This window comes from Carcharodon carcharias, chromosome 17 (genome assembly GCF_017639515.1).
Source record: "Carcharodon carcharias isolate sCarCar2 chromosome 17, sCarCar2.pri, whole genome shotgun sequence".
Classification (NCBI taxonomy): Eukaryota; Metazoa; Chordata; class Chondrichthyes; order Lamniformes; family Lamnidae; genus Carcharodon; species Carcharodon carcharias.
In genome coordinates, this window is record NC_054483.1 from 110,437,509 (window position 1) to 110,456,399 (window position 18,891).

At 44.9% G+C, this 18,891-nt stretch overlaps 1 protein-coding gene across 1 annotated transcript in view; it reads left to right on the plus strand.

The window, feature by feature from the left end:
- Positions 1 to 12,520: 12,520 nt before the first annotated feature.
- The window catches only part of hpse2 (heparanase 2), a 521,818-nt gene continuing 515,447 nt past the window's right edge, over positions 12,521 to 18,891 (plus strand). The window contains exons 1-3 of the mRNA XM_041209324.1: positions 12,521 to 12,798; positions 14,758 to 14,915; positions 16,018 to 16,179. Coding sequence (XP_041065258.1) covers positions 12,521 to 12,798; positions 14,758 to 14,915; positions 16,018 to 16,179 — 598 coding nt within the window. The remainder of the gene's footprint in view (positions 12,799 to 14,757; positions 14,916 to 16,017; positions 16,180 to 18,891) is intronic.

Consider the following 18,891-nt stretch of genomic DNA (forward strand, 5'->3'; position numbering starts at 1 on the left):
TCCTTTTACATCAGCAATCCTACTTAGAGAACATCAATCCCATTGCAATTAGTCATGGTAGCCTCCCAAGAAGATACAGTGGCTTCTGAAACAGAAAAAGAGGAACTTAGAAGTCTAATTGGGCAACTCAATTGGCTGGGCAAACAAACAAGGCCAGACATAAGTTTTGACGTTTTGGAATTGAGCACTAAAATGAATGATCCCAAGGTTGAAGAAATAATTCGAGCAAACAAAAATATAAAATGGAGCAGTGTGTTTGAAATTCCCATCTTTGGATGATGTTAGAAAAATGAAACTGATTGTGTGCAGTGATGCATCTTGTGCAAATCCACGTGATGGATTTTCGAGTGCGGGAGGATTTATAATATTTCGCGGGGGGGTGGGGTGGGGGAAGGCAAATGCTGCCTTTGGCATGGGAATCTAAAAAGATATGAAGAGTTGTAAAAAGTACGTTGGCAGTGGAGACTCTCACCCTTGTTGAGGCAGTAGATATGGCATTCTTTATATCAAAGATACTGGCAGAAGTTTTAAATGGAAAAGGGTATTCAGAAATGGTACCTATCAAATGTCTTATAGATAGCAAGTCGCTTTGGGAAAATGTTTACTCTACGAAGTGTGTTAATGAGAAGAGATTGCAAATTGACATTGCTTAAAACAGATGCTCGAGAATAAGGAAATTGCCAAAATCAAATAGATTGACAGCAGCTACCTTTTATTTGATTGCTTCACCAAAAGAGGAGAGAGCTCCAACAAGTTACTAGCGATCCTCAAAGAGGAATGTCTTTTTCTTTAAGAAAAAATATTTCTTTTGTATGGACATATCCATACATATGTTTTTTAAAGGAGCAGAATAAGGTCAATTTATTAAATGAAAAATATATTGATGTTTGTTATCACCATTAATCTTTTTGCGTGAATATATAAACTTAAGGATTACTTTCTTTTTAAGAAGTGGGGAATTTGTTAGGGAAGGAAACAGTTAAAGAAGTTCAATTGCTAATTATTAGGTTGTTTAACTAAGTACCCATTTGGTTGTATAAAAGGGGTAACAGCTAAGACTAGTCTTGTCTGTGGAGGGTTTTAAGACAAGTAATAAAACTCTGTCTCTGTCTGTCTTGGTTTTGGTCTTCATTTCTATGCAACTATTGGAACTTAACAAGGCGCACTCATCAAAGGGAGCACTCAAATTGTCAAGGCATTTAAAAGTCCTGCCCTTTAAATCTTTGAAAAATGTCTCCAGTGTTGGAAAAATCATTGCTTGCTATTTCATGCTGTCTGTTGGCATACGCCTGAGGCTGGATTACTGCTGCAGACTGATTTCACAACCATCCATTAACATAGTTTGATTGACAGCTACAATTGGTTTGAAGTGGGACTATGAATTACAATGCTTGTTGCTGTAAGGGATTGTGCACTTGAATGACATGTTATGTAGTTGAAGGAGTGTAGTAAATGGGTTTTTATGAATGAGAGTGTTTTTTGTAGTCTATTGTAGTCTACAATAGACACTTAGGGCAGTATATTGCGCTTGGCGGGTGAGTGTGCGCTTGATCCAAACAAGTGTAAAATGATGCGCGATGACATCGGGCGAGCGTCCCGATGTCATCGCGCACTCACGTGATATTTAGGTTGGTGGGCGCAGGCAGGAGTCAGTAGCATGCTCACCAACAATTAACAAGCTTATTAAGGCCATTAAATTACCAATTAAATTAAATTTTTTGTTGCCTGTCAAACCTTATGTTTGGTGGGCAGCTGCAAAGGCCTTTGGATTTTTTGCGAAACCTTATTCATGGTTGGAATGAGGTTATGTTCAGTGATTTAAAAAAAAAATTTCACGCTAATTTCTAACATGTCCCTGCTCATGTGACAGATTTAAACTGACTTCCAGCAGCCAGGCACCCTCTGGTGGCTCCTTGGTCCTTCAATCTCTGCAAGTTCTATCTCTTCAAGCAGGGAATCCGTTCTCACCAGCATTCTGCTTGGCGGCTAACACAAAACAGACTTTCCTCTGCTTGGCAAGCAGTAGCATTTTTTGGGCTCCCTCTCCCTGAGAGTCCATGTCCAGAAAGATCAGCTACCCATCTTTTGTGTCACGATGTGAAAACTGGCAAGTGATTTTCTACAGGTTTTGACTTTGACCTCTTTCCCCATGGTGTTACAATCCCATGGGGGAACTGTAAGCCAAAATAACCAAACTTACCAAAAGACCCTCCAAATGAAGAAATTACCAACATGATTTCACTTTTTGTAACTTTTACTTTAACATGTATCAGAACCAATATAAATTAAATATGAATTAATAGGCAAATGATACATCAAATAAAAAAGTTACATTTCACTTTAAATATTCAATACAACAAAGAAATTCCTTACACAACTGCAAGCACCTGCATCAACACCGCACCACCACCCCCCCACCCCACCCCCCTCCCCCAACAGACATGTGGCACTGTGTAGCTACACAGTTTCACAATATGCTGGTCTTTATTCACACAGGATAAGTCAGGGGTTCTATATGACAACAGTTTTCACCTTCCAGTTTCAAAGGTACAATTATCATCAACAAGGCACACCTCTACAAACCCTCTCTCCTTCGGGTCACAACACTCCCAATGGTGTACCTTTCCAGAGTTCCTTTTCAACTGACTAACCAATAACACCTCAGTTCACAACTTCACCACTCCTGGAAAAACATCTAACTCTTTAGTAGCTCCAAGCTATTCACAGAGTTTTCTGTGTTAGACCTTTTAAGCCAGCTCACACATTGCCTCTAAGATCTCCTATTCTGCCAAACAGAAAATCTGACCTCTTCACAGAGAGTTTTGCTGGCTTCATCTCACAAGAATTCTGTGTTCCTCTTTCTGTCTCTATCCGCTTTCTCTTTGGCCAGCATTTTCCGTGCCCGCCGGTGTTGGGCGTGTTTAGTGGTCAATATGGTGTGATCAATTACATGATGGTGTGAAACCAGTTTGCGATTGTCCCCTCAGCCTGCCAATGGCAGGCCACATTTCCCACCATTGGACATCAGGAATTTCATTGTAATACATCAGCATATCATTATAAGGCCAGCCTGCCAGGCTCATCCCCCCTGTCAGATCGTCCACCCACATTGGCGGGAAAACAGCCAATGTGTTTTACAACAGCACATAAGCAACATGCAACTTGTGGGCTGCACTTCACTCGGGATTTCAAGTTTTGTTTGCCCTCCTTGCTTCGGGCAGCACTCGCAGTCATCAGCGCCAGGCTTCACAGACATCACTTTTAGAGGGGCTCACAGGCAGGTCTCTACCTATCAGATCAGCCATATGTGGCTGGCTTTTCAATGGCTGCAGGGCTAGGGCTTGTTGAGGGAAGGGGGAGAAGAGGCCTCAGGCAAGGGAAAAGCCTGCAGGGCGAGAGCTGTACTGGGGAAGGAGGGGATCCCAGGGTGTGTGTGTGTGGGGGGCCACATGTTGATCTGTGCAAGTGGCCTCAAGATGGTGAGGGCTGAGGAGGCAGTCTCCAGAGGAGATGAGGCCAGATGGACAGGTTATGTGTGTGAGAATGGGTGGAGATGTCCTTTGAGTTGACAGTGAGTGAGATGCCGGTGAATGTGTGATGGGCTTGAGTGTGTGAGTTTAGAGTGATGAGATGGTTGCCTTACCCTGGCTGCACGAATGAGATCATTCATCCTCTATCTGCATTGGATGGCCAACCTCTGCTGTGCAGCATTGGCACTGACCACCGCTGCCACTGCCTGCCACGCTGGAGTGGTGATGCCACTGCCTGTCCTGCAGCCAGGGCAGGGGTAGAGGACATGACGGTGGGCCTCCAAGATGTCCAAATGGCATTCCAGTGACACGTCGTTAAACGTAGGGCCTGCAGTCTTTTTGCCTTTTGTGGACATCTTCCCTGCAGTCGTTGTGGGCTGGAAGCACTGAGATGAGTGCGCTCGGCTGGACCTTAAATATGGTGCCCGACGTGATGAAGCAGTGAGGTGATGGCATGATGGGCAAATGAGAGCCCGCCTGCTATGGAAACAGCATGTTTCCCGGGAATGCATAAGCGATGCGGCGGGCTTAGGACGATATGGTGTGAAAGCCCACCATCGCAGCCGGTGGGTAAAACGTAGGTTTACCTGCCACTACAGCACGTGGTGCAAATCTGAGCGGATTCCACCCTTTGTATCTATGTGTTGATTTCCTTCACCTCCAGCTCTCCTGCTTGTAACTCTCCTTTGTGTCTGGCTGCACAGCCTCTGTCTTAACTCCCTTCCTGTTGGTACTGTTCCCCTTTCAAGGGTTGCAGATCACATGGATCAGTATTTCTTATTATCCAAGAAAATTACAATTGATTGCTTTCCAAGCGACGCCAACTCTTAAAAGTCATTTTCAAACATTCTTTGAGACAATTAGACCTTGCACAGGCATTTTAAAGAACTAACAATTTTTCCTCACCGTACTGCTTCTGGATCAAAGGTCATCGCAATGGCAATCAAATCATGAGGTTCTGTCTCCGGCAAAGTAGAGTTCACCATCCCTCACCGCCCCCCCCACCCCCCAAAGCTCTTCCAGTTTCTGAAGCGACTCCTTAAAATAGGTATTTGGTATCATGAAAAAGCTGATCAGGGGCCTTATGCCTTTTTAAGGACTCGAATGCTCCATTCAGCACTTCTGGATCTGTGGCAGCCTAACCAGCAGTTTTTAAAGGATTGCTGGAGGCTGCCAAAGGACAGGTAAATTTTTGTTTTTTTCACTAGCCTTAATGTGAAACCGAGAATGCTCCTCCTGCCATGTCAATCAACAGTTACCCCACTACAGTGCTTCTCTACCCATCCCTTCCCAAGGCTTCCCTGTGGGCCAGCAATGGAAGGTCCTGTCTGTCCAGCTACCCTATTGGCATCTGCAGCTTGCTGGCATTACAACGACAAGGCCTGAGGCACAATATTGAGCAAGTCTCAAGCACGCAGGTTCAGGCACACAATCCAGTCCCACCATCCACCTTGCACTAGTTCCTGGCACTAAACCAATTTCTCCCCCACTATGAGCAGGTTTTCACACCATATCGTCCCATTCCCGCCTCATTAGTTATGCACCCACAGGAAATAAAGCCATCTCACTGGCGGGCGGCCTCCCCCAGCCATGCTGTTACCTCGCCGCTTCCTCACGCCATATTTAAATGGCAGCCATGCGCATACTTCCCAATGCTTGCAGCCCAGGACCGCTCCAGTGAAGACATGGCCCGAAAAGCCAAAAGAATACACCCCCCCCCCCCGCCCCGCAATTCCCTTGCCTAAGACGCTTTGGAGGCCCATCGTGATGTCCTCTACCCCCTGCTCTGGCTGCAGGATGCCCATCAGCCTCACCCCTCCGGCTTGGGAGGCGGGTGGTAGAGGTGGTCAATGGTAATGTTGCGTGCAAGCGGTCAGCTTTCCAGCACAGACAACAGATAAATGGTCTCATTCATGCTGCCAGGGTAAAGCATCATTCTAGATTCACACATTCACTGGCATCTCATTCACTGCCAGCTCAAGGGACATCACCACTCACTCTCTCACATACCCTCACATCTCCATCTGGCTGGATCTTCTCTGGAGTTTGCCTCCTCGGCCCTCACCACCTTGAGGCCACTTGCACAGATCAACATGTGCCCTCCACACACACCCTGGGGTAACCCCCTTCCCCAGTACAGCCCTCACCTCCCTTGCCTGAGGCCACTTCGCCCCCTTCTCCAAACAAGCCCTAACCTTGCAGCCATTGAAAAGCACCCACCACCCCCCCCCACCCCGCCTGGTCTGGTAGGTAGAAACCTGCTCATAAGCCCCCCCTAAAAGCGACATGGTCCTGCCTGTGAAGCCTGGCGCTGATGATCGCAAATGCTGCCCGAAGCAAGGTAGGCAAACAAACTTCAGAGTCCTGAGTCTTTGTGCAGCGTGCCAGGCGTATGTCGCTCATGTACAGTTGTGAAACACCTTGGCCTGGATGATCCATTGTGGGGGAATGATTCCGGCCAGCAGGTTATAATAAGATGCTAAAGTATTGAAATTAGGTTCCCGATGTGCAATGGCCCACCATTGACGGGTGGAGCGGACAATCGCAAACTGGTATCACGACCGCGTGAAACTGATTTTTGGCCTTCTCACCATATTGTTCCCCCCCCCCCACTCCTCCCCCAACTCCTCCATGTCCCCTGACACCAACAGGGCTGGAACGTGTTCAAATCTCACAGTGAAATATTGAACGCACAATCTTCTGAAGTCAGAGGCAACTGAGCCAAGGTTTTAATTCAGACAGCATTACAGTTAATGCAGTGGGCGCTGCCTGAGAAAATGCATTAAAACAGAAGCAGTGGAAAAATGGTATTATTCATTCCAGCAGGAGTGGGAGAAGTGATAATTAAAGTACAGGGCCAGGAGGAATTTCTTAATAGAGCTGTAAGGTTTAGAAAAGGCTCTTAAAGCCTTGCGAGCAGTGGGGTTTTTTTTGGTTTTTTTTATAGCTCGGAATCAGTAGGAAATCCATTTTATATGGGACTGCATTAAGAAATCAAAACAGACCGAGCTGAACTTTTACAGTTATGGCAGCAGAACAACATTGATCTTGCAGAGCTCTTGATGTTGGGCAGGCATGGGAAAGACACAGGGAAAGACATGGGCTCATTCAAGATTTCTGGAGGCAATTAAAGAGGAAGAAAAGTGATAAAAGTATAAAAATGGGAGAGTAGCGGTTCTGGATTTTATTGTTCAGACTGCAACATTATTGGTTTGCCACATTCCTGTTATTCTTTTCGATTTGATTTTTTTTTAATAACTTTTGTTTTAAGTTTCCTCTTTATAGTCTCTCCCAATGCCCTGAAGGTATTAACTCTAGATAGGACAGAATTCCACGGGCACCTCTTTTCTGGTGATATGTGTTAGCTTGCAATGGTGTCTGGTTGGCTTTCTTGACAGGTGGCCTTCACCTGGGTGCATTGTAGAGCCCTGCAGTTTCTTGTTGCTAGCAATCTTTCATTCTAAGATGAATGCCAGGGATGAAAGAGTAAGGCCAATAAACAAGATGGGAGGAGAGGAAGGCACTGATTACCTTGACAACGGTGGCTCCTTTTCTCAATGCCCAATATCCAGACTCGAGCCTGGCCAATATAAATCCCCTCAACAGAGCAGCTTATCTAGAATATAACTCAACAGTGGATCTTCTGATCCCAATGCTTACTGGAATTCACCAGGTGAAGGGAAAAATAATTATTCCAGCAAGCAGACCTTGTTCAAATCCATAGGAAACTTGGACACAATCTTTACTCATAATTCAAAAGTCAGGCACTGGTCTCACTTATCCAAGAAGCCATTCCTTCTGTGTGTCTAGACAGAGGAGTAATGGGCATATAGGGAAGAACTGATTTACCATTCCACATACCCAATCACATTCATTAAGTAGAAGCCAATATGGGGTGATCGGCAGTCAATCACACATTAATCTGTCTCCCCTCACTGATTCACAAGGATCACGGAGGCCTTGTCTGAGGTCAGTGAACTCACCATAGACCATGACTGACCCTGCCACCTCCCTGATTTGCAAGCCTCCATTTCAGACTGGGCAGTGAAACTGAACTGTAACTAATGGGAAACGATTGAGGGGAGAAAATTAATTTTATTTTGTGTGGTTCTGGAAAGGCAGACACTTGTTTCCATTTATGAACACTTGTTGATATCAAGGCACTCAAACTGTACAAAACCAGCAGATGTCTTTGAGTAAAAATCAAAGGAGAAATCTAGATAGAGAGAAGGAGAATTTTGTTTATGTGTAGAACACCTTCAAAGCTTGAAAAGGATGTTTTGTCTTTGGGATCTCTGGACACCATATAATCTGCAGTATATTAATTTCCATTGATGCTGAGAGGCTCATGAATACACTGCCATCATAGTTCAGCATTGTGAATTGCAAAATAGGAAGCTGCAGGAGCACCACAGTATCCAGCAAGTGGCGCTGCTGAAAACGTTTTGATAATGCTTGAGAAACAGAACGGATGCAAACAAAATAAGATGGAACCAAATAATACGGGACAGATGCCAAGCAACAACAACAACTTGTATTCATATAGCACCTTGAACATAGTAAAATGTCCCAAGGCACTTCACAGGAATGTTATCAAAGACAATTTGACACCCAGCCACATTAGGAGATAGGTGATCAAAAGCTTTCCAAAGCTTTTAAGGAGAATATTAAAGGAGGGAAGAGAGGTGCAGAGGTTCTGGCAGGTATTTCAGAGCTTGGGGACCTGGCAACTGAAGGAATGCCCACCAATGGTGGGGAAGTTAAAATCAGGCATGATCAGGAGACTTGGAGTTGGAGGAGGGCAACTATCTCAGAGGGTTGTAGGGCTGGAGGAGATTAGAGAGATAGGGAGGGGTCAAGGCCATGGAGGGATTTGAAAACAAGGATGAAAATTTTAAAATCGAGACTTTGCTTAACTGGACGCTAATATAGATCAATGAGTATGGGGGTGATGGGTGAATCGGTCTTGGTGCGAGTTAGGACATGGACAGAAAAATTTTGGATGAGCTCAAGTTTACAGAGGCTAGAACAATAACACAGGACATACTCAAATAATGAAGAATAGACCCCAATAAAAGAAGGCACAGATAGTAACACAGGATAAACCTCAATAATAAGACTCAAATAACTTAGGAGCGAACTGTGTAATGCAAAACATGTTAACAAAGGTAAGGTTATGAACAAGCAATGGCTAGTCAGCCCATTAAAGCTTGGGATTGATATAGGGCTATGGGGACAGCACAGGTCAGTGGGATTAGTTTGGGATTGATACAGGACTATGGGGAAGAGAGGTGGGCAGTGGGATTCTTTTGGGATTGATACAGGGCTATGGGTAGAGAGCAGGGCTGTGGGACTAGTTTGGGAATTGATACAGGGTTATATGGAGAAAGTGGGGCGGTGGGATTAGTTTTCAATTGATATAGGTGTATGTGGAGAGACTGGGGCAGTGGGATTAGGTTGCAATTGATATAGGTGTATGTGGAGAGACCAGGGCAGTGGGATTAGTTTGGAATTTATATATGTGTATGTGGAGAGAATGGGGCTACAGGGAGACAGTGCGGCAGTGGGATTAGCTTGGGGATTGATATAGGTCTATGGGGAGCGATAGAATCCAGCATCCTTAGAACATTCTTACCATTTTTGCCATTACACTGTCTAGCAGATTGATACAAACATTTAGAGTAAAATTATTTCTCCTAACATCCATTAGGAAGCAATTTTTCATTAATTTAGTCCATCTTTCCTGGTTCATTTTGAAATGATGTTCAGATTAACCCACATCTAGAGATGAGATTTTCTCAACATTAACCTTAATGCTGGACAGGATAACTCAAGCTTCCCCAATACTTTTTCATAGCCATTTCTCTTTACTTTCAGAGCCAATATCGTTGCTCTTCTCTGCACCTTTCTCAATGCATGTACATTGGTGACCAGAATTGAACAAAATGCTCCCTTTTTCCTCTGCTGTTCTAATTATACATCCTCACATTGTGTTTACTACTTTATTCAAATATTACTGAAAAAAAGAGACATGTCAAAGCTTTTCGTCTTGCACTCATCAGGACACTTCGCAGTAGTTAAGCTTTCAATTGAATTTCTCCTGATGAGTGCAAGATGAAAAGATTCAACATGTCTCTTTTTACAGCGATATTCAAGCTCTCTACTACCAAATGACTATTTAATTCCTTCACTAAAATTATTGACTATCAACTCAGGTCTCTTTCTATCTCCCTCCAACATTTTAGTCACATTTGTTGTGTACTTACAAAGCACATTTTCAAGATAATAATTTACATGTAAAAATGTAATACTTTAGAGAACAGACCAAAGAATGCAGTCTAGATCCTCCTAATATAGATAAGACCCACTAATACTGGGTAGACCTGAACAATGGGGGAAATCCTGATGGAAAATCACAGGAGTCTGTCAAATAACAAATGGCAGACCCAAAGCAACAACAACAACTTGTATTTATATAGCACCTTTAAGGTCATAACATGCCCCAAGATGATTCACAAGAGCACTGTTAAAACAAAGTACGACATGGAACCACATAAGGAGATATTAGATCAGATGACCAAAACTGCATCAAAGAGTAATTTTTAAGAAGTGCCTTAAAGGAAGAAAGTGAGGTGGAGAGGTGGACAGGTGTAGAGAGGGAATTGCAGAGCTTGGGGGCAGCTGGAGACACAGCCACCAATGGTGGAGTGATTAAAATTGGGGATGCGCGAGAGACCAGAATTAAATGAGTGTGGCTATTTCTGAGGGCTGTGGAGCTGGAGGAGATTACAGAGAGAGGGAGGGCCAAAGCCATGGAGGGATTTGAAAACAAGGATAATAATTTTAAAATCAAGAGGTCGCTTGACTGGGAGCCAGTGTCGGTCAGCAAGCACAGGGGTGATAGGTGAACAGGACTTAGTGCAAATTGAGACATTCTGGATGACATCAGGTTTACGGAGGATAGAATGTGAGAGCAGCCAGGGAAGGGTGGGGGGGGGGGGGGGGGGGGGGGGGTGGTGGTGGTGGTGGGCATTGGCGTAGTCAAGTCTGGAGATAATGAAGGCATGGATGAGAGTTTCAGCAGCAAATCAGCTGTGGCAGGGACAAAGTTGGGCAATGATACAGAGGTGGAAACAGGTGATTTTAGTGCGGGCACGAATATGTTCAAATAACATCAGATACACTTAAAACACAACAGACTCCAAAGCAGAGATCTCACCAAAATCACAGAACATAACCAAATATTAAAAGATAGACGTATAAAGCACAACAGACCCCAATGCACAGGACTGACCAAAAAAAAAAACTGGTTATACCCAAATTATTAGACACAGCAAAAACCCAGGGCAACCCAAATAACGATATACACCTAAAAAAAACCCACAACGGATCCCCCAAACACGGGACTGACAAAAACCCTGGCCCAAATAATGAGCTGCACAAAGGAAGAGACTGACTCCCAAAAGCAGGACTTCCCAAAACACAAAACAGACACAGGGCGTGTACAGTCAGAGCGCGGAGTCTGTCCTGAGGTCGCAAAAAGGCTCGCGAAATGAACACGAGTGTGGCACCAAGTGGATCGTTCATTCGGGAGAGTGGATGCAGACAAGATGGGCCGAATGCGCTGTAACAACTCTGTGAAGTGGGGGGAACGATTCAACCACTAACCTCTGATTAAACGACGATCACCAAATTCAGACCCAACCCATGACAACTTTATTTCACAGGTAATTGGAACCGCTTAGTAACGCGGTCATTTCGCACTTTTTTTTTAAAGAAAAGGAAATAAACAGAAACTACGGGTAATTTCACAGGCGGTTGAGCATAAAGAACCTGAACAAAAACAGAATTACCTGGAAAAACTCAGCAGGTCTGGCAGCATCGGCGGAGAAGAAAAGAGTTGACGTTTCGAGTCCTCATGACCCTTCGACAGTTGGTTCTGTCGAAGGGTCATGAGGACTCGAAACGTCAACTCTTTTCTTCTCCGCCGATGCTGCCAGACCTGCTGAGTTTTTCCAGGTAATTCTGTTTTTGTTTTGGATTTCCAGCATCCGCAGTTTTTTTGTTTTTATAAAGAACCTGAAGCTTTCCTACCGGGAACAAGACAGATAGGCCAGAAACTAAATAGCAACGTCCGAAAAAGCAAAGGTAATAAAAATACAACAAATCACCAGGTCTCAGTGTTGGACAGTATATGTATATATGTATATATATATATATATATATAATTTATGAACAGTTTTTGAGCACAAAGTACCAGGTATTGATGCATCCGTTTTTATTTTGAGGATTTCATCGCTGGGATTGACTTTGGTGAAATTGATCTGTTAAGAAAGCGTCGGAAATGAAAGAAATCCGGAAGCAAGTCTGATCAGAAAGTCAAGTTCAAGTTTTTCAGATGGACCATTGGTCAGGAAATAAATGACCATAGTTGTGCTGTGGCCCATTTTTCAATTACTTCTCCCACGCCCCCCCCCCACCCCCACCCCCCCGCTGTTTTCCCTCCTCTGGGGGTGGGGTTTACAGTAATGTACAAGGTGACTTGTACTGTGGAGGGGCGCAGGGCGAGAGAGGGGAAGGGGGGGGGGGGGGGTGGCGGGGGGTGTGGGTTGGGATGTGTTTTAAGCGCAGGCTGGCACTGCTGACACCAATCGGATGGTGTCTTGGGCTCTAATCAGAGTTACAGCCTGGTAGAGGCTATTTTAAAGGGGGGGGGGGTGGGTGGGATCGGCGTCTGCTGGATGAGGCTGGTGGCGAGGGGCGTGGAGCTGTAAACCACGCCATCAAAACATTGTAAACCACACATACACACACACACACACACACACACACACGGGCAAGATAAAGAAATAATTCACTCTCGCCACCGGCTTGGAAGTTTCCATCTGCCCGAGCATTGGAAGGTTTTAATTCGATGTGAATGAATTTTGCTCTCTCTCTCTCTCTCTCTCTCTCCCTCCCTCCCTCTCTCTCTCTCTCCCTCTGCGGCGATGATGCCCAGTGCCTTCACTCTCAGCCTCCCTGGGACCTTGCCAGCCTTGTGCTTCCTCGCATCCCTCGCTCACCTCTCGGCCGGGGCTCAAGGCGGGGAACGAAAATCGGCCGCCGGGGGGGGTCTCAGCCCGGGCAGGAGTCACGCGAGGGATCTGAGAACTCTCATCCTCCTGGACGTGAATATCAGGAGCTCGGTTCGGACGGTCAGCGAGAACTTTCTGTCAATCCAGCTGGACCCCGCCGTGGTGCACAATGGCTGGATCGACTTCTTAAGGTAAAATGCTTCCCCCCACAAACACCCCCCCACCCCCCACACCCCCACACCTCCCCCCCCCCCCCCCCCCCCCCCCACACCCCTCAACCACTTTCCCCAGAGAAAGGACAAGACTATTTTTTGTGCGTCTTAAAGTCCGATTCTCCCTTCGGGCTCTCAGTGCCCAGCCTGAAATTGACACGCAATTTTCCATTCGTTTCAATTTCTATTTGTTGACTTTCAAAAGCGCGCGGTATTGGGAGGGGGGGGGGGGTAACTCGGAATAGACGGAGATCCCTTTTCAATTAAAAAAAATATAGCGCAATCATTTCGCTTCTGTGCAATCGACGTGGCGTTACTTCATATCCAATTTCGGCCCATCAAAGGGCTGTTTGATGGGGGGTCCGGTGCACCCTGAGAAATCCAACTTTTCAAGAACGTGGCTAATTTTTTTTTTGGTGGGGGGGGGGAGTGTGGGAGGAGGAGGAGAAAAAAAAGACCTTTTTTAAAAAAAAAAGCAAAACATCTCGATTGTTTAACCCCCCCGCGCCGAAACCATTTGAATTTACTGCTTAATTTCAGGAAACAAGAGAGGGGGGAAAAATACGCCGTTGAATTCGATAAAGCGAAAGCAAATTTTCTCCCCCCCCTCCCTCCCTCCCTCCCTCCCTCCTCTCTCTCCCTCTCCCTCTCTCTGCTTTATGATCGGGAAATTGTTTGGAAAAGCGGGCGATTGCAGCTTGCTGCAAATTATCCCGGGAAAGAAACTTGGGACAAAAAACCCACCCATTGATCGACAGGCGGGATCGAAAAATCGTTTGCAAACGGCAGCACGTCCTGATTTCTTTTTTTTAAATTGAGGCTTTCTTCAAATTCAATCAAACAAAACAAAGCAGTCGAATATTTGACAAGGGGGTGGGGGTGGGGTGGGGGGGGGCACGAGAGGTGGGGGGGTTGGGGTTGGGGGGGGGTGGTGGGTGGGAAATAAAAGTGGAGTAGGACCGCCAGCGCGAAAATGGAGCTGGTAAATCTATTTACGACTGCTCCTTCTCTCCTGCACCACCCCCCCCCCCAACCCCGCCCGCCCCCCTTTAACGGGGTTTCGTTTGATTTTAAAAATAATAATAAGTTCCGATTTCACACACGCGTCTAAACTATCCAGTGGTCCCTTACTCTATCAATACTGATCGAGTGAAAACTATCGGCCTTTGGTGGACATATCCCAAACTGGGCTTTCTTTATTTATTTGGGGGCCATTTCAGTTAATGTTGAGTATGAAATCGTTTCTTCCTTTTTTTTAAAAAATAAAGAAACTAAAATTATTCATCGGGTGAAAGGTCCCCGTGTGTCATAAATCCCTTTTAATTTCGGATTTCGACTCCTAACTGGTTACCGTCGCTGCTGTAATCAAGACCCCGTGTACAGTTACTGTCTCTCTCTCTTTCTCCCCCTCTCTCTCTCTGTATCTATACACTCAGTGCACGCAGTGTAATGTTCGAACTGGCAAAACATCCGAAATAGATTCTCTCACCCTCACGTTCACTGTTGGCGAGAGCATTGGCACGAAAACCATGAAAGCGTCCCTTGCAACAGCACATAAGCCCGACAACGACCCGTGTCCTGAAGTCTGGCGGCGGAGTTGCAATAGTCTGCAGCGTTTTAATCCAACTCCTTAATACAAACTACCCGCAACCTCCTTTGTGTGCAACGAGCTCTCAAATTAGCGTTCGGAAATTAAAGGCGCGGATAATTTAAGGAGAGGACCCTTTTGTTTTTCGAAATACACCCCCCCTCCCCGCCACCCCAACTCCCGTTCTGGTTAAATATACAGCTCACGCGAACGACGTGTCTTATACACGCCAGCCAATATTTTGCACGAAAGCAGCGAAAGAGAGGGTTGAATGTTATTTTTTTTTGGGGGGGGGGGGGGGGGGGGGAGGAGGCGGGAGGTTAAAAAAATTCCGATGTGTGTGCTTTCAGCTCCAAAAGGCTGGTCACGCTGGCGCGAGGGTTGTCCCCTGCCTTTCTGTGGTTCGGTGGAAAGAGAACGGACTTTCTGCAGTTTCAAAATCATCGAAATCTGGCGAAGCACCGGGGGGAACTGGGGCCGGATTACTACCTGAAAAACTACGAAGACGGTACCTGCATTTTTTTTTTTTGGTTGCAACTGATCCATCAGCACTCCTCTCAGTATAATTAGCACCTTCTCCCGCCGGTCTCCCCTGCCTAACCCCCAAAGTCGTTTAAACAGCGCTTAAGGCAGACCGTAGATTTGTTTTGTTTGTTTGTTGACAATCTGTGGAATTGCATATTAGAAAGATAATCTATAAAACGTGCCAACTGATGCTTACCATGAAATATATTTGAAAGGTTTATCATAATCTGTAATCGTGGTAATTTGCCACTGCATAACATGTAACGAAACATATGAATATTATGCATGAGATAAAAACACAAAAAAAAAACTGCGGATGCTGGAAATTCAAAACAAAAACAGAATTACCTGGAAAAACTCAGCAGGTCTGGCAGCATCGGCGGAGAAGAAAAGAGTTGACGTTTCGAGTCCTCACGACCCTTCGACAGAACTCAGTTCTGTCGAAGGGTCATGAGGACTCGAAACGTCAACTCTTTTCTTCTCCGCCGATGCTGCCAGACCTGCTGAATACTATACATGTGCTGTCAACATGTATTCTTTCTACATAGTCACTGTATGTGTTTTCTCTTTATATAAAGCCTCTGCCACAATAAATAAATCGACCACTGCATCCGTTACATGTCCAACTTTATCTAACAGGATAGACCTGTAGAATGCATGGATTACAATTACAAATCGCCGTGACGTGTTAGGAGTGACATTTAGTGCATCTATCATCATTCCATTAAAAAAAAAATAAACTAATTGTGTCATTTGGAAGGTGCAGCTGACTATCTCCTGCCATTTTGTACCCTTCCTTTGGGGAGGCGGTGTCAAGAATTCAGAGTAAAATATCTCGGAAAGTCCCCTTGATGGGATTTCTAATGTAGACGCTTTTTAATTTGAAGATTAACATTTCTCCTGTTAACCCTCGTTGTTGCGTGATCCGAGATTCGGGTTTTTTTTGTGGTGTGTGGTGTGTGGGGGTAGCGCGGGGGGGTGGTGGGGGGGGGCGGTGGTGGGTGGGGGGAGGAAGGATGATAACTACAACCGTAATTTGGACTGATCCAAATCGCACCTTGACGTTGTTTGGTCTCCCGTTTCAGACATTGTCCGGAGTGACATCGCCCTGGACAAACAGAAGGGCTGCAAAATCGCCCAGCACCCGGATATCATGCTGGAGTTACAGAGGGAGAAAGCTTCGCAGATGCAGGTTGTCCTGACGAAGGAACAATTCTCCAACACCTACAACAACATCACAATAACAGGTAGGAAGAGCAGACCAGGCCGTGTGGGCTGGTGAGGATGCAACTGGTTTTGATTAAATAAAGCACACGGGACTCCGTTTGAGCGCGGCAGAGATAGGAGGGTTCGTTTGAACGAGGGAGAGACAGCTTCGAGACAAGGTTCTCTCCGGATCTCAGTAACCTCCGGATTCTTCCCTGCAATTTTGTGACGACATTTCGATTTCTGCACTATTTTCTGCCCCAGGGGCATTATTAGCATCTTGCAAGGAGACCCTTCATCGACTTGTTTGCAATGGACTGACAAGTAAAGGCAATTCTTTAGTTCCGATAGTTTGTAACGAGTGCCACATACGAAACGAAGTTTGATGCTGTGGTTTGCGAAAGTCCGATTTCATTTTCAATATTTCGTGGATTTTGAAGAATTTTTGTATAAAACACAACGTATTAAACACGGCGGAATAAGAATAATCGTTAAATTTAATAAAACAGCGTGTGAGACACTTCTACCTTAAAATAGCGTGTGCAAAACGTGTGTGGTGCACAGTTGCATGTTGTGTACCAGATGCGTACATTAAACTTATTGCCTATGGTGTACCAGTAGCCTGTGGTGTATCAGGTGCATGTATTGTACGTATTGCATGTAGTGTACCAGTGACATGTATTGTACATGCTGCTTATAGTGTACCAGTTGCATGTGGTGTACCGGTTGCACGTATTCTACTTGTGGCATGTGCATGTAATGGGGGCACTTACATCTGGGCTCACTGAGGGGAGAAAAGAACAATGATTTTATTTTGCAGTGACTCCCTCAACTGTTTCTTTTCTAACGATTTCACTTTTTGACCGATTGCAGTTTGTCAGTGACTGTGAAATCTGCCAAACGTTTGTATTGTTAAATGCACCCAAGTACTGGGGATTTCAAATTTCCAGAATGCATGAAACATGTTTAAATAATTATATGGAGGGCCGTGTCCGAGTTAGTGTTGTCGAATGGAGTTCCGTTCTGACGTAAAAGCATTTAATGGAAATTCATGGCACTGCAAGCTGTTACTGTCATGTGTTGGTGAATATTCTTACAAAATTGATTCACTACCTCGGAATTTCATAGATCTGATCTTGGCTGGTCTAGAAATGTTGCTTCAAATGCAGAATTGTCCATCAGATTGGGTATTTGAAAGCAATTTGTGGATGGTAAATCCGGGTAATGTTGCTGACTATGGGATGCGCTGAGGTTAGCGATGAAGGAGCAAGCGCACACGCAAGCTTGGGGTACATTGGTAGAGCCTTACCGACCAAATGGCTAATTTGTAACATGGGACGAAAGCGAGTGGGAGAGCAGCTATGTGCTGCGATTAAAAGCATCGAGCAGTAGTAAGCTTAGAAGATTCGCAGGAAGCTTAGGGGACCTGTTTTTGCAGTTTTAAAACGGGGCTTTTTTTTTACTGGGCTGGAGCTAACCCGTAGCTTGTGTGAACGTGAGTTTTGTGGGGGGAGGGGGGGGGGGGGGTCAACCCGCTTCACTTTGCCCACAGAACCAGATTAGGACCTCTCTACTGGGTTATATTTCCATTTATGTACAAATGCACATCCTAAACCATTTGACATCAGCATGACAGTAGCAGGTATAGTGGCACTGTCACAGACGATTATTGAAGCTTTATAATTTTATTCCCGGTACCGCAGTGTGAAACAGGTGCCAGACTTTTAAAAAGGAACTGTATTTAAATCGCTGATAAGCAAATAACAATCACTGTACCACAACACCTCCACAGCTACTTCATTTATGAATATGCCACAGCTTTTTGTAATTATTTCTTAGGCCATTCATTGAATTTGAAAACCAATGCCTTCACATGTTCTTACAACGTCCACGTACCCTCATGATAACAGCATCACAAAAACACACTACATGATTCTGGAAATGGGACTCTTGATCAAATGTTTCATTTATATTGCAGGTACTGTTGAGGGAGAGTCATCAATGTTTACAGTGGTGGTGTGACATTATACTGCTGCTCTCACCAACCTCAGCTTTGTTAAAGTAAAGAAGTGTGCACGTACCATTAAACACACATATTTTTGCTAGATAAGGGTATGGAAGGATATGGAGTTGAGTGAGGTGGATGGATTTAAGATACAGGCCAACTATGGTCTCATTGATGTAATGAACTGGCTTCCAAGGAGCTGAATGGCTTACCCCTGTTCGTATATTTCTATATACAACTTGCAGGTATCTGAAATCGGGAATATTCCTGATGTTACCAACTTTTTCCACTTTGATGTTAGCTTCAGCCCATCTCCTGGAGCCAACGTGAGCAGCCAGTAGTTTGTGGCTGCCTCTTTAAAGTTGTCCTGGAAGCTGAAGTCAAAGCTCAACTAAGGTTAATACTACATTTGTCACCTCATAGGGAAACAGGAACAGCTTCTCAGCAACAAGAAACACTCAGTATAATTGTGACACCGCAATGCTGAGCTGTCACGTTTTGCCTCAATCAATCTCAACTCTGTTTCCACAATATTGTGTAAACTGTACAGTTTGTTGCTCCTTAATGTTTTTAACTTAACTTCCTTGCTTCTTTAGACCTTATAACCCATCCTTGGGAATAGGTGTTAACTGGTCAGTAATACCTCACAGTACTTCATTGTTCATAGGAAAGATCAGGTGGTCAGTGCCAGTCACCAAAGTATCATTGATACTCAAATCAAAGCAAAACAATGCTGGAGACCTGAAAT